This window comes from Spermophilus citellus (genome assembly GCF_964194105.1).
Source record: "Spermophilus citellus genome assembly, chromosome: 8".
In the NCBI taxonomy this organism is placed as follows: Eukaryota; Metazoa; Chordata; class Mammalia; order Rodentia; family Sciuridae; genus Spermophilus; species Spermophilus citellus.
In genome coordinates, this window is record NC_138189.1 from 12,955,994 (window position 1) to 12,972,382 (window position 16,389).

Sequence of the window (16,389 nt, forward strand, 5' to 3'; positions counted from 1 at the left end):
ACAGCATTTCTTATAGAAATAGATAAAGCAATCACGAAATTTATATGGAAAAATAAAAGACCCAGAATAGCAAAAGCAACTCTAAGCAGGAAGTGTGAATCAGGAGGTGTAGAGATACCAGATTTCAAACTGTACTACAAAGCAATAGTAACAAAAACAGCATGGTACTGGTACCAACACAGGCGGATGGACCAATGGTATAGAATAGAGGACACAGAAACCAATCCACAAAATTACAACAATCTTATATTCGATAAAGGGGCTAAAAGCATGCAATGGAGGAAGGATAGCATCTTCAACAAATGGTGCTGGGAAAACTGGAAATCCATATGCAACAAAATGAAACTGAATCCCCTTTTCTTGCCATGCACAAAAGTTAACTCAAAATGGATCAAGGACCTTGATATCAAATCAGAGACTATGCGTCTGATAGAAGAAAAGGTTGGCTCCAATCTACATACTGTGGGGTCGGGCTCCAAATTCCTTAATAGGACACCCATAGCACAAGAGTTAATAACAAGAATCAACAAATGGGACTTACTTAAACTAAAAAGTTTTTTCTCAGCAAGAGAAACAATAAGAGAGGTAAACATGGAGCCTACATCCTGGGAACAAATTTTTACTCCTCACACTTCAGATAGAGCCCTAATATCCAGAGTATACAAAGAACTCAAAAAATTAGACAATAAGATAACAAATAACCCAATCAACAAATGGGCCAAAGACCTGAACAGACATTTCTCAGAGGAGGATATACAATCAATCAACAAGTACATGAAAAAATGCTCACCATCTCTAGCAGTCAGAGAAATGCAAATCAAAACCACCCTAAGATACCATCTCACTCCAGTAAGATTGGCAGCCACTATGAAGTCAAACAACAACAAGTGCTGGCGAGGATGTGGGGAAAAGGGTACTCTTGTACATTGCTGGTGGGACTGCAAATTGGTGTGGCCAATTTGGAAAGCAGTATGGAGATTCCTGGGAAAGCTGGGAATGGAACCACCATTTGACCCAGCTATTGCCCTTCTCGGACTATTCCCTGAAGACCATAAAAGAGCGTACTACAGGGATACTGCCACATCGATGTTCATAGCAGCACAATTCACAATAGCTAGACTGTGGAATCAACCCAGATGCCCTTCAATAGATGAATGGATAAAAAAAACGTGGCATTTATACACAATGGAGTACTACGCAGCACTACAAAATGACAAAATCATGGAATTTGCAGGGAAATGGATGGCACTAGAGCAGATTATGCTAAGTGAAGCTAGCCAATCCCTAAAAAACAAATGCCAAATGTCTTCTTTGACATAATGAGAGTAACTAAGAACAGAGCAGGGAGGAAGAGCAGGAGGAAAAGATTAACATTAAACAGAGACATGAGGTGGGAGGGAAAGGGAGAGAAAAGGGAAATTGCATGGAAATGGATGGAGACCCTGAATGATATACAAAATTACATATAAGAGGTTGTGAGGGGAATGGGGGGGAAAAAAACAAGGAGAGAAATGAATTATAGTAGATGGGGTAGAGAGAGAAGATGGGAGGGGAGGGGAGAGGGGATAGTAGAGGATAGGAAAGGTAGCAGAACACAACAGTTACCAATATGGCAGTATGTAAAAATGTGGATGTGTAACCGATGTGATTCTGCAATCTTTGTAATGTTTTGAACAACCAATAAAATAAATAAATAAATAAATCTGAACACAGTGAGTTCAAAAAAAAAAATAAAATAAAATAAAACAAAATAAAACATTACCCAGTATATCGAGTATTCTACCATAACAACACTAAACAAAGTGTTATGGGCCAGGCTGATCAAACAAGACTCCATTTTATCCTGAGACTCCCTACCATGTAAGAAATGCTTCTCCCATGGGAACACTCCACCTGTGTACCTATGGATAGTTTGCAACACAAAATGGCAATTCTTATTCAATGTAAAATTGTTCTTTCTTTGGTTCTCATTTTTCTTAGGTAATGTACCCTGTCAGAGATTGACTGTCTAGACAACAGTAACCATTCTCTAATCTGTACTCAACTAGAGTCATTTTGACCCCCTTTCCTTCTGCTTGCTTGCTGCTATGCCAACCTGGAAAGTCCTGTGGGAAATACCAATGTGCCATTGCATTGTCTCGCTAACTGATCAACTTAGCTTCTGTACCCCTGCTTGCTTACAGCTATGTCAAGCTGGATGTGGTTTTTGCCTTTAAAGACCCTGAAATGCTCAGGCTCTATGTTGCTCCTTGCAGAGACAGTTATGGTCCTGCCGAGAGCAATCACAGGCCAGCCAGCTAAATAAAGACTCTCCAATTCAGACAAAATGCAATTAGTGTGTTTTCTGAGTGGTCTGCCCCATAACAAAAGTAAGATAGTAACTATTACCTAACAGAGTGCTGTTAGGTTTCTGAATTTTTGCCAATCTAATCGAAGAGAAATGGTTACTCAGCATAATTATAACTTGCAGATTTATCACAAGTTTAAAGGTTAAATGATTAACTTATTTTCTGTGTGTAATGTTCTGCTCATGCCTTTTGTCCACTTTCTCTACTGGGTGTTTTGTCTTTTTCCCATTAAATTTTAAAAGTTCTTTATGCAATACATAGTTAACTTTTTATATGTAATATAAATTCCTTATATTTTCTCCTAGTTTTTCATTTCTCTCAACTTTGATTTTTTTTTTTTTTGCTAGACAAACTGTTTTCTTTTCTAATGTACATGTATCTTTCAAATAAAGTCAATATTTTATTTATTGCATTTGGGCTTTGAAGTCACAAATAGACTTTGCCCTACATCCAGGTTACAAAACAATTACTGATATTTTCTTCTAGTACTTATCTCAGATTCACATTTCTAGCTGAAATTTATTCTGGTGGACATAAGAATAGATCTAATTTTAGTTTTTTCATTTGCAAATAGAACCAGTTCTAATTCTTCTTTTCTAAAACTTATGCATCTAAAATAGTTTTGTCTTGTTTAATTACATAAGCTTTAACCTCCAATACAGTGTTAAATAGGACAGAAGACAATAATGTCTAGTTTCAATATTCATGGAAATCTTACCAATGTTCCCACATTAAGTATTATGTTGCATTTAGATCTGGGATATATGTATTTTATTATGTAAAAGTTACATGCAACATTTTTTTTTCAGGAACAATATTAAATTGTGTCTAAGTTCTTTTCAGCACCAGTAGAGAGAAACTGCATCTTTGATTCTTTCTTAATATATGTTATATTAATGGATTTCCTAAAAAATATTTTATTACTGAAATAAATCTTGCTTGACTATGATAGGATCATTTTCTTAATGTAGGGTAGAATTTTGTCTGATATTTTTGTCTGTAATACATGACACCATTCTACAATTGTATGTGTGTGTATGAACTACCTTTACAAGATTTTTATCTAGGTCAGCATCATACTTTAGAATAATTTGGAAACTTTCTATTTGATCTAGAAAAAGTTATGGAGAGTTGATATTATCTGATTTTAGAAGTTGTAGCAAAATATTCCTTTGAAATTCTCTTTTGGATTGATGCATTTGAGAATCTTGATAACTTTTTCTATTTAAAAAATGGTCTATTTAAACTTTCAGTCTCTTCTGGGGCAATTTTAAGAAACAGATTTTCACTTGGGCTGGGGTTGTGGCTCAGCAGTAGAGCGCTAGCCCAGCACACGTGAGAAGCTGGGTTCGATCCTCGGCACCACATAAAAATAAAACAAAATAAAATAAAGGTGTTGTGCCCAACTATAACTAAAAAAAATATTTAAAAAAAGAAATAGATTTTCACTTAATTTAAAATGTTCAAAACAGAATCTTTGGATTTTTTAAGGTAACTGTTTCAATAGTTACTTCTGCTTTGTTATATATATATTTATGCTCCCCCCTCCCCACAACCCTCTCCTCCTTCTGCCCCTATCTCACAGAGGAGGTAAATGCGGCTTTTTCACTGTGTTGACTTTTTCAAAGAACAAGCATTTTTCTCTTTTTGTTTTTACTCTATTGTCTTTCTGTTTTCTACTTCATTTTTGCTTTGAACTCGTTTTCTTCCTTGTTCTTTATTCTGATTTGACTTGTTTTATTCTTTTCCTTTTTTGAGAATGTAATTTCTTCTTTATTACTGTAAGTACATAGGCTGTGAAATCTTCTAATCACTGTTTTAATTATATCCCTTAGATTCTTACATCTTTTTTCATTACTAATATTTTTCAGAAATTCTGCAACTTCGCTTTCTTCCTTTTTCCATAAAGTTGTTGCTATGGTTTAGATCTGACATGTCCCTTGAAAGCTCATGTGTGACAATGCAGGAAGGTTTAGAGGTAAAATAGTTGGGTTACAAGAGCCTGAACCTAATCAGTGCATTGATCCGCTGATAGGGAATAACTGGGTGGTAACTATGAGCAGGAAGGGTATGGCTGCAGGGGTGGGTCATTGGCAGCATTCCCTGGAGGTTTATATTTCGTCCATGGTGATTGAGAGTCTCTCTCTCTCAGCTTCCTGGTGCCACGTCCTGACCTGCTTTCCTCCTCCACACCATTCTGCTTTACTGTGGACCCAGAGCAGTAGAGTTGATTGTTTAGATACTGATATCTCTGAAACTGAGCCCCAAACAGACTTTTCCTCTTCTAAATTTGTTCTTGGGTCACAGCAGTGAAAAAGCTGACTAAAACAGTTGTTTAAAAGTGTCTTACTGCAGGTGGACACAACTTTAAATGTTTTTATGTTCAATTTTACTAAATTGTTTAAAAAATGGTTTTGGGGGGCTACTTTTCCATTTTATGACAGCATTACTTTGATTTATTATCTAAAATTGTTGGAAAACGTCACCACTTGATGAGAAAATATGTTTTATATTTTTTGGGAGTAGAGTTCAACAGGTATTACTGTGTTTTTAGGTCTTCCTTATTTTAGATCCATTTCACTTATCTTGGATTAAAATTTATATGTTCTCAATGTTTACAGCAGCACAATTTACAATAGCCAGACTATGGAACCAAACTGGGTGCCCTTCAACAGATAAATGGATAAAGAAAATGTGACATATATACACAAAGTGGTATTAGCCATGAAAGAGAATAAAATTATGTCATTTGCTGGTAAATGAACAGAACTGGAGACTATCATGCTAAGTGAAATAAGCCAGATTCAGAAAGTCAAAGGTAAAACGTTTTCTCGGATATGTGGAAGCAGGTCTAAAATGGGAGAGGGATGGAGGGAGTTCCATCAAATTATAAGAAAAATTGGGGGGGGGGAGGTTGGTAAAAAGGGACTGGGGAGGGTAGAAGGAGGTGGAATGAGACAATGAAAAAACAGTAGAATGAATCTGACCAAACTTTCCAATGAACATGTATGAATATGTATATCCATAAGACATTATTTTTTTTAAGTAAATAAATAGATCAGTAGAATGGGAGAAAAGGAACAAGGGATCTAGGAGAGGAAGGGTAAAGATAAGTACTGGGGACTTAGTTGGAGAAAATTATACTACATGTATTTATAACTATGTCAAATAGGATTAAATCATAACAAAAATTTTAAAAAAGAAAAAAAAAGAGAATCCTTATCTCTGAATTCACTGTAGTTTGTTTTATAAAGGCTATGTTATTTGTCAAATATTAGTATCTATATATATTTATTAGGTACTAATATATAGTATCTACATTATGAGTTACAGTCTTTAACATTATAAAGTACCCTTCTTTAGTACTTTTAATTTGGGGGGGGGGAGCTAAATTTCACCTTGGTTGACATTAGGATTATAATCTGTCTTTTTTATTGCTTTCATTTGCTTGCTGTACATTTTGCTCATTCTTTTACTTTTAGCCTTTCTGAATCATTTTCTTTGAATTGTTAATCATACTGCTTAAACTTGGGTCTTGTTTTGTGAAACCACTTTAGACATCTTTTTAATTCAAGAGTTAAGGCTTTATATTTCCTATAAAGATTGATATATTACTGTTAGAGTTATGTTCCACTTTTCCCATGTAGTCCATTTTATTTGCTTTCTAAATTTACTTTTAGTATTTAAGATGATTTGTCTTTCTATTGATGACCACCAGTGCTATCTACTACTTCTTATGATACATGTCTATTAATGCTTTTGAACATGTTTTTATCTGAAATACAAGTTGGCTGGATCCAAAAGGTTTGGCTCACATATTCTTTCCTCATGGTTTTCTCCCCCTATCCTACCCCTGAAAATATGACTCTAGAGTTGTATTTCTTTAAATGTTTCTGTTTAGAAGTATGATTTACCTCCTTTTTATTCTTTGTGACTTAGTCTTTTTGTCTACTGTCTACTATATTTTTTTCTTTTACTTTTTAAAATTATTATACTTTTATCACATTTTTTACCTTCTAATAATTTGAGGTTTGGTTTATTCTTGTTTTCCTGAGACTCTGAGATACATCATTAGGTTATTTATTTGAGATTTCTGTGCTTTGTTTGTATGTTTTGTTTTTAATGTAAGTACTGGTTTCTGTAAATTTCCTGTATCTCATAGTTTCTGGTATATTGCGTTCCCATTTTCACAGGATTCCGAGAATTTTTAAATTTCCCCTCTGATTGCTTTACTCAATACCCACTGTTTGTTCAAAAGTGTGCTGTTCCACAAAAAAACAAAACAAAAAACAAAACAATCCCCCCTTACAGAACTCATACAAACACAAGGAGATTGAAAAACATACATGTGAATGATAAAGTGGCAATAGAAGAAACGAGGGGAGAAAATAAAAAGAATTCTTAGAATCAAACAAGAATAGTGATACAACAACATACCAGAACCTTTGTGGCACTATGAAGGTGAGTCTAGAGAAAAGTTTATAGCTTTGAGTACTTAAATAAGAAAACTGTATCCCAAATAAAAAGCCTAATGATACATTTCAAGACTCCTGAAAAACAAAAACAAACCAATTTCAAAACTAATAGAAGGAAGTAAAGAATTATAATCTGAGCCAAAAAGAACGAAATACGAAGGATAGATGAAAGAGTTGGTTCTTTTAAAAGACAAACAAGATAGAAAAAATATTAGCTAAACTAATCAAAATTAATATAGAAAATATAAAACTAAACAAAATTAGAGGTGAAAAAGGAAAAATCACCCATATATCACAGAAATCCAGAGGATCATTAGACTAATTTGAAAACTTACAATAATAATTGGAAAGCCTGGAAGCAATGGACACATTTCTAAATACCTGACCTAACAAAACTGAATCAAGAAGACACAGAAAACCTAAACAGATCAACAAATAGGAATGAGAGGCAATAAAAAACAAACAAACAAAAACCTTCTTTTTTTGAAAAGCCCAGGTCTAGAAGGATTCTCAGACCTATTAAAAAAAAAAAAAAAACTAGTGCCAATGCTGTTTAAATTATTCTATGAAATAGAAAGAGGTAAAATATTTATTCTATGAAGCTAGTATCACGCTGATGATAATATCAGATAAGGACATATCAAGGAAAGAAAACTACAGACCAATAATACCACTGATGAACTTAGATGCAAAAATCCTTATCAAAATATTATTAAATCATGTTCAACAAATATAAAAAAGATTATACATTCTGATCAAAGTTTTTTTTTTCAGATTTAAAATTCAATGCATTTTTCAGTAAGAAAGTATGTCAGAAAATATCTTAAAGACAACTTTAAGTTGACCACACATCAGAAAATAATTTTTTAAAAATACATTTATCCTTGAATCCTAATTTTTCTGATTTGTTATACAATACAAATACAATTAATAAAAAATATATTATCAGGAATACAAACAATAATAAATGTTGGTGAAGATGTGGGGGAAAAGGTACTGTACACTCCTACATTATTAATGGGACTACAAAATGATATAACCACACTGGAAAGCAGTATGGATATTCCTGAAAAACTAGGAATGGAACAACCATTTGACTCAGCTATCCCACTCCATGATATTTATCCAAAACAACTGAAATCAGCATACTACAGTGATACAGCTACACAATGTTTGCAGTAATAATTCACCATAGTCAAGTTATGAAACCAATGGGTCAAGAAAACGGGGTAATATATATAATGTAGTTTTATTCAGCCATAAAGAATGAAATTTTGGCATTTGCTTAAAAAATTTTAAAGGTAAAAACATTGTATTTGAATTATTATTTGTGCTCTTGATCCCATTCTGACAGGAGTGAGATGAAATCTCAATGTAGTTTTGATTTGTATTTCCCCAACTGCTAGATGTGTTGACCATTGTTTCATATATTTGTTGGCTCTTTGAATTTCTTCTTTTTGCCCATTTATTAACTGCTTTTTTATGGTTTTAAGTTTTGAATTTAAATATTCTGGATACTAATCCTGTCTAAGGAGTACATAGTAAAGATCTCCTCCCATTTTGTAGGCTCTCCCTTCTTGCTCTTGTTTCCTTTGCCATGCAGAAGCTTTTTGACAGAATGACACCCCACTTAGTTTTACTTTTTGCACTTTAGGAGTCTTGCTAAAGAAGTACCTGTGCCAGTATGTCGGACTGATGAACCTGCATTTTCTTCTGGCAGTTGCAAAGTTTCTGGTCTAATCATTAGGTCTCTAGTCATATGGAATTAACTTTTATGCAGGTTAAGACATAGGGATCTTGTTTCATTCTTCTACAGATAGATAGGTGCTAGAAAAACTGAATATCTTTTCTCCAATATGGGCACCTCTTGTCAAGTATCAAAGGACTGTATGCTTATGGATCTGTCTTCTATTCAATTGGTTTCCCTGTCTGTTTTGATGTCAATACCATTATTATTTTTGTTACTATAGCATAATTTGAGGTTCAGTATTTTGATATCTCTAACATCAATCTACTTGCTCAGAATAGCTTTGGCTATTCTGGGTCTTTTATTCTTCCAAATGAATTTTAGAACTTTTATTTTTTCCCCCTAGTTCTATGATGAAGGTCATTTTTGTTTGTTTGCTTGCTTGTTTAATTGCAGTTCTGGGGATTGGCTTATGGTCTCATGCTTGCTAGAAAAGTGCTCTACCCCTGAGCTAATCCTCAGCCTGGTCATTCATATTTTATTGAATTGTATAACACTTTTGGGAGTATTACTATTTTGTCATCATTAACCCTGCCTATACAAGAATAAGGAAGGTCTTTCTATTTTCTAGATCTTTGTTTCTTCAGTGTTCCCTAGTTTTCACTGTAGTGGTTTTTCACCTCCTTGGTTAGATTTATTCCCAACTTATTTATTTTTGTTTTTAAGGTTATTATAATTAGGATAGTTTTCCTGATTTTCTACTCATCATATTCATTAATGGAGCATAGGAAAGTGATAGATTTATGTCTGTTGATCTTTTATCCTACTACTTTGCTGAATTTGTCAGATCTAGGTGAAGTTTTTTTGGGGTAAAGGTGGGGTCTTCTAAGTATAGGACTACATCATCAGCAAATAGAGATAATTTGGTTTCATATTTGTATCCCTTAATTTTCTTTGCTTGCCTGATTGCTCTGGCTAGAGTTTCAAGAACTATGTTGAGTAGGAATGGTGAAAGTGAATGAATACCCTCGACTTTTTTCCTGGTTATAGAGAAAATGTTTTCAGTTCTTCTCCATTCAGTATAATGTTGGCCATGGATTTGTCATAAATACCTTTTACAATGTTGAGGTAAGTTCCTTCTACCCCTAGTTTTTCAGTGTTCTACACATGAATGGGTGCTGAATTTTGTCAAATACTTTTGCTGTGTCTATGGAGATGATCATGTGATTCTTGTCCTTAATTCTATTTATTTGGTGAATTATACTTATTGATTTGTGTATGTTACACAAAACTTGCATCCCTGAAATGAAGCCCATTTGATCATGGAATACTATACATATTTTTTTATATGTAATGACTGTAGTAATCAGTTTATTACACAGATTAATCATTCTTGAACGTACAAGCTCCAGAGGAGCAATTGGATCTTTAAATATACACAAGTATTTCCATCAAATGAATTTTCACCCTTACATCCAAATAGACCTAAGCAGTTAAAAACATAAGAAAAATAAGAGCTATTAGCTATGTATTAACTGAGAAACCACATACAAACCAAAGAATATGGAGAAAGGGGCTGAAAGGACGAAGGTTGAAGGGGCAGGGAGATGTAAAAGAAGTTGGGAACAAAGCCCATCACACTTTATATACTAATAGCTCCAATCCATTTAAATGCTGACCAGTTAAACTTAGACCTTAAAATATATAGGATGTGGGTAGAGTTTAATCTGGTTGGTCATAACCTTCTCACCTAAGTTGTAAGTCCTTCAGAATAAAATTAATACAGAAACAGCTTCATGTTCTTCATTTCATAACTGTTTTGAGTTTAAATGGATTCCACTTAAAAACAATCTCCTACAGGTCAGTGGAGCTTTACCCCATCCAAACATACACCATGTACCACCCACCATTCCTCACACCTTGTCGTTATCCAAATTTAAGTCAATAAGGAGAATTTTTTTAGTCTCACACCTAGGTTATGCCTGGAGAATTGGCTTGTCACACACACACTTCTCTGCTAGGAGGCAATGTTGGTACAGAAGTACAGTATTTCTAGTTTGTTGTTCCAAGTATGTACAACACGCAGCACTGCTGTATCAGGTAAACATGTGCACAGGGGAAGATGAGGCGTGGGCTCACAGAAAGCAGTCAAATGGAAATCATAAGGACTTTCTCTTTCAGAGTTCCCCTATCTTTATTTGTAGAGGTTATCCAATAATTTCTTTAATTACATTGCATACTTCTGAGTCCATTCCCGAGCTATTCTGTTATACTTTTCTCTGTTTTGTAGATCCGAGCAATCTCAGGCACTAAAGGATCATCTGGATTGGGATCACACAACAGAGAACAGATGGACAAGAGTACTTTTGAAATAGTTAGTGCTGGAGACCACTGTGACCGTAGAATATCGAGACAAATGCTGCCATTACTGTTAGTATTTGGATGATAAATTCTTGTTGTAAATGCAACCTTAGGTGGTTTGAAGGGATAATCTGTTGGGAAATGAATTGTCAAGAAAAATACTCCACCCTGATAGGGACTGTCATTTGGCCCCATTATTGTAGCTTGCCAATGGAACATATCATCTCCAACAGGACCTGCAGAACACTGTGCTGGAGGGTCCCTTGCCAGGTCATTTAATTCCTTGTGGATTCTCTTCAGAGCCATGGTGGGAGGCGGTGGAGGTGGCAGCGGCCGGGCCGGGGGCGGGGGAGGGGTGGGGAAGGGATGAGGGGGCCTAAGGCCGCCTCGGCGGTCGCGGGTCGGCGGGAGAAGATGGGGAGTTCAGGAGCGCGGGTCCGACAAGACAAGCTGAGGGCTGGGGCCCACTCAGCTTCTGGGCCTGCCGCAGCGGTCACCGCATCACCCGGCGGCGGCCCCTTTATGCGCTGCCGCCGCCGCCACCATAGCTGCCTCTTCCTCCCAGTGTCAGAGCCTCCACTACTATATTTTCTTAATATGTCTTTTTTGAATGTGGTTTGCCAATATTTTATTAAATAGTTTTGCATGTATATTCATCAGGGATGTTGGTCTAAAGTTTTCTTTCCTTGATGTGTCTTTGGTTTTGGTATCAGAGTGATATTGCCTTTGTAGCATAATTTGGCAGTGTTCCCACTCTTTCTATTTCTTGGAATAATTTGAGGAATACTGACATTAGTTCTTCTTTAAAGGTCTGTAGAACTTGGTTGAGAATCTATCTGGTCTTAGCTTTTTTGTTAGAAGCATTTTAATTGATACTTCAATTTTATTATTTAATATTGGTCGGATTAGGTTTTCTATATCATGGTTCAATATCGGTTGTTCATATAAGTCTAGAAATTTGTCAAAATCTTATAAATTTTCTAGTTTATTGAAGTATAACTTCAAAATAGTTTCTAATGATCCTCTGGATTTCAGAAGTGTCTGTGGTGATATCTCCTTTCTCATCTCTAATTTTGCTGATCTGGGTCTTCTCTCCCTTTTGGTTAGTTTGCCTAAGAGTTTATCATCTTATGTATCTTTTCAAAGAACCAATTCTGTTGCATTGCTCCATTGTTGTTTTTAATCTTCTATTTCATTAATTTTGGCTCTAAATTTTTTCTTGTCTTCTGATTTTTCAATTAGGTTGTTATTTTTCTAGGGCCTTGAGATGTTATGTTAGATTATATGGGGACTTTCTATTATTTTAACGTAGCAACTCAGTTACATAAACCTTTTCTGAGAACTTCATACTGTTCTAGAGATTTTGATATATCTCTAACCTCATGTTTCTAAGAATTTTTAAAATTTATCCCCTAATTTCTTCTATGACTCATTCCTTATTCAATAGTGTATTATTTAATCTCCAGGTATTAAATTTTTTATCTTTTCATTGATTTCTAATTTCATTCCATTATGATATAATAGGATGCAATGACATATCTCTATTTTTTGTATTTACTAAGATTTGCCTTGCAGTACACAATATAATCTATTTTAGTGACAGTTCATGTTCCTCTGAGAAAAAGTAAATTCAGTTGTCAATGGATCACATAATCTCTTAGGTCCCTTTGATTAATATTATCTTTTAGTTCTAAACATCTTAATTTGTAATGGTCAGAGAGGTATGTTGGAATCACCCAATATTATGATAATGGTGACGTATGTATTTTTTTTCATTCTTTCACCTTCTGTCTGCAGATGTTCTTTTACCTATAAGGCAAGTCTCTTATAAATAACACATGGTTGGGAGTTGTTTTTTAATCCAATCTGTCAATGAATGTCTTTTGATTGCAGAATTTAGACCATTTACATTCAGTGTTATTATAGACACATGATCTTTATTTCCTACCAATTCTCCTTTAACTGACTATTCTTCTAGTGTGATTCATCGATAAGCTAGTTTTGGGGGTTTTTTGTTTTGTTTTTCATTTCTTCTACACGAAATATTTCATTGGGTATATTTTGTAGTGCAGGTTTAGTGGTTATAAATCCTCTTAGTTTCTGCTTAAAATGGAACATTTTTATGCATCTTTAATTGTGAAGAATAGTTTTTTCTGGGTATAGTAATCTTGGTTGGCACCCATTTTCTTTCAGGACTTGGTATGCTTTTAGGCTCTGGTTTGAGAAATCAGTTGAAATCTAAATTGGCTTACCTATAACTGTGACTTGCCATTTTTCTCTTGTGGCTTTTAAAATTCTATCCTTATTCTGAATATTAAGCATTTTTATTATATTACGTCTTTGTGATTTTTTTTTTGATCTTGTCTATTTAGGGTTCTATAAGGTTTCTATATTACAACTTTGATCTTGTTCCTAAGGTTTGAAAATTTCTCTGATATTATTTCCTTGAAAATTCTGTGTGTTCCTTTAGCTTGTATTTCAGAGTTTTCATCTACAGGAATGACACTTAGGTCTCTTAATATTATCCCAGATTTCTTGAATACTGTCATCGTGGACTCTTAACATCTTTATTGTTGACCTTATTTTCAAGATTATATACTTTGTCTTCAAGGCTTGAAAATGTCTTCAAATTGGTATAGACTATTGATGATACTTTCCACTGAACTTTTAATTTGATTTATAGAGTACTTCATTTCCAGGATTCTCTTTGGCACTTTTTCACAATCTCTATGATTATACTGAAATGATCTTTAACTTCCTGTGTTTTCTAAGTTCATTCCTTATATCTTCTTCTAGCTCACTAAACATCTGCATTATGAACTTTCTAAATTCGTTCTCCAACATTTCCTTTACTGGTGTCAATAACATCAGTTAGTGAAGTGCTATGGGCTATTTGGGATAATTTGTCCCTTCAGGTTTTTATATGGCTTGTATATTTACCTATTTGCTGTGATGATTATCACTTCTAATTTAATGCAAGGGACTAGTTGGCTTGTTTCTCTACAGAGCCTCGGGCTCAGCAAATAGTCAGGTACTGACACTTTCACTTAATGTGTGTTGTCTGCTTTTCCCAGTATCGGCACCACTTCAGAAGATACTAAACCCTATCCATGACAATCACTTTGGAGCAAAGCCACGTACTTATCAACCTTTTAAAAAATGAAAACTTGTTCATAATGTTCTTCACATCCAGGTATAAAATTGTAATAGTCTGGAATAAGTAGAGAAATTAGTTATTGAAGTGAGTAAAATTACTATTTAGTACACAGGCACAGAAAAGGGGAGGAAAGAAAAGTTGGGCATAAGGGGAAAAAACAGAATAATTCAAACCAAGGTACAAAGAAGGAATGAGATGGATAGGACAACAATTTGAGGCAATAGCAGGTAACATAAGAGGGAACAGAGGGGCTAAAAGGAGCAAGTATAATCTGGATCTAGGAATATAAAGAAAGAATGACTCCAATTAAAGCTTTAAAACATGACAAGAAATAAAATCAAAAAGGGATTAGAACAATATTAGATACTAGGGGAAAAACTATGGAATCAAAATGAAACATAATAAGATCAAATTTGACATTAGAACTGTTTATAGTATCCCATGCCAAGATGGGGATAATGCTTATTGAGTCATTGGGACTTGGGACCTTTAGAACATGCTCATCACTCTTCAGCTTTGGATCCTCCTAAAAGTGCTGGGACACAGAGGCTCATTCCCTGGTTGCTAAAGATTTCACACCTGCTAGTTCTTGGTCTTCAACCGAGGACTGAAGCTGTATGCTCAGAGGGTGCTGTTTCATATGTTGGCTATTTCTGTATGTGGAACACAGAATGCAGGGCTCAGGGCTGTTGTCCTGACTCCTGCAGGATACTGTGTCCCTTCCTTCCATCCACAAGATCTTCTTTAAAGTGGCAGAGTCCTTGGTGCACACATGGGTCCTGTGACTGTGGGTTCTTTGTAGTATAGAAGCCTCTCCACTAACTGACATAGATCACTGGGTTCTTAGGACCAGGAATATACAGTCAACTGGCCCACCTGCGTGTGAGCTACCACTACCCCTGGTTGTAAATCACTAGTGCCTGCTCCCCTCCACTAGGTCTCCCTTGGAGTGGTGTTATTATGCACATGGTGGCTACCCACAACTGTGGGATCCATGGGTACAGGTTCTTTATTGGGTTATCTGTGGCACAGAAGCCTCTGTGATCACACTTACATAGATCACCAGGGTAACATCCTTGTGACTAGGAAAGAAAGCTGGTTGGCCACCTGTGTCTTAGCTCTTACTATCTAGTCTTGTAAACTGTGGGCACTATTCTCCTCTGCTGACTGGGATATAATCAGCTCACCTGCATTTGAGTTCTTACTGCTCTTAATTGTGACATGCTGGCTGGGATAGTGAGTCAGTTGGCCCACTTGTGTCTGAACATTCAATCCCAGGTGTCTATTCCCTCTGCTGTGGTTTTATTCCAGGATTGCAAGGATGGTTCAACATATACATCACTAAAAGTAACCCAACACATAAATAGAATTAAAGGTACAAATCACATAGTCATCTCAACAGATGCAAAGAAAGCCTTCAACAAAACTCAGCACCTATTCATGATGAAAAACACTGAAGAAATTAGGGATAGAAGAAAGTTACCTAAATGTCATAAAAGCTATATGACAGAACAGCCCAAAGCATAGTGAATGGGAAAATCTAAAAACATTTCCTATATAACTCAAAACAAGACAATGTTGTTCACTCTCACAATTCCTATGCAATATAATACTCAAAATTCTAGTCAGAGGAATTAGGCAAGAAAAATAAAAGGGATAAAAATAGGAAGGAGCTAGGCATGGTAGTGCATGCCCATAATCCCAATGGCTAGGGAAGCTGAGTCAGGAGAATTTAGTTCAAAGTCAGCCTCAAAACAGTGAGTCATTTAGCAACTCAGTGAGACCCTGTCTCTAAATAAAATACAAAATAGGATTGGGGATGTGGTTCAGTGGTTGAGTGCTCCTGAGTTCAATCTCCCTGGTACCAAAAAAAAAAAAAAAAAAGGGAAAGGAATAAATCAAATTACCATTATTTGCATATGATATGATCCTATACCTAGAGCATATTTCACCAGAAGACTGCCAGAGTAATAAACTAATTCAACAAAGCAGCAGGGCATAGAATCAACATACAAAAATCAATAGTTTTCTTATACTCCAATAACAAATCTGCTAAGAAAAGAATCCCATTCACAACATCCTCAGAAAAATAAAACAAAACAACTAGAAGTAAATGTAACCAAGGAGATAAAATACCTCTATAATAAGAACTATAGAACACTGAAGAAATAGAAAAAGACACAAGAAGATGGAAAGACCTCCCATGTTCATGGATAGGTAGAATTAATATTGATAAGATGGCTGTATAACCAAAAGCAATATAGAGACTCAATGCAACATTCATCAAAATACAAGTAACATTCTTCACAGAACTAGAAAAAAAGTCCTAAATGAATTTGGAAGAATAAAAGACTCAGAATA

General features: G+C 35.1%; 1 protein-coding gene and 1 pseudogene across 10 annotated transcripts in view; both read right to left on the minus strand.

The window, feature by feature from the left end:
• Window positions 1–16,389, minus strand: part of LCORL (ligand dependent nuclear receptor corepressor like) — a 161,333-nt gene that overhangs the window by 72,201 nt on the left and 72,743 nt on the right. Inside the window, exon 6 of one of the 9 annotated variants that reach the window (XM_081303264.1) lies at window positions 14,644–14,681. The exons of the other annotated variants lie outside the window; for them this stretch is intronic. Within the exon in view, the coding sequence (XP_081159390.1) occupies window positions 14,676–14,681 (6 nt within the window). The 3' untranslated portion in view covers window positions 14,644–14,675. Of the gene's footprint in view, window positions 1–14,643; window positions 14,682–16,389 lie in introns of those variants that run through there. 9 annotated transcript variants of the gene reach the window in all.
• On the minus strand, window positions 10,522–11,445 carry LOC308654929 (ubiquitin-conjugating enzyme E2 D2-like; annotated as a pseudogene). Its single transcript has one exon. The product of its transcript is annotated as a ubiquitin-conjugating enzyme E2 D2-like (transcript).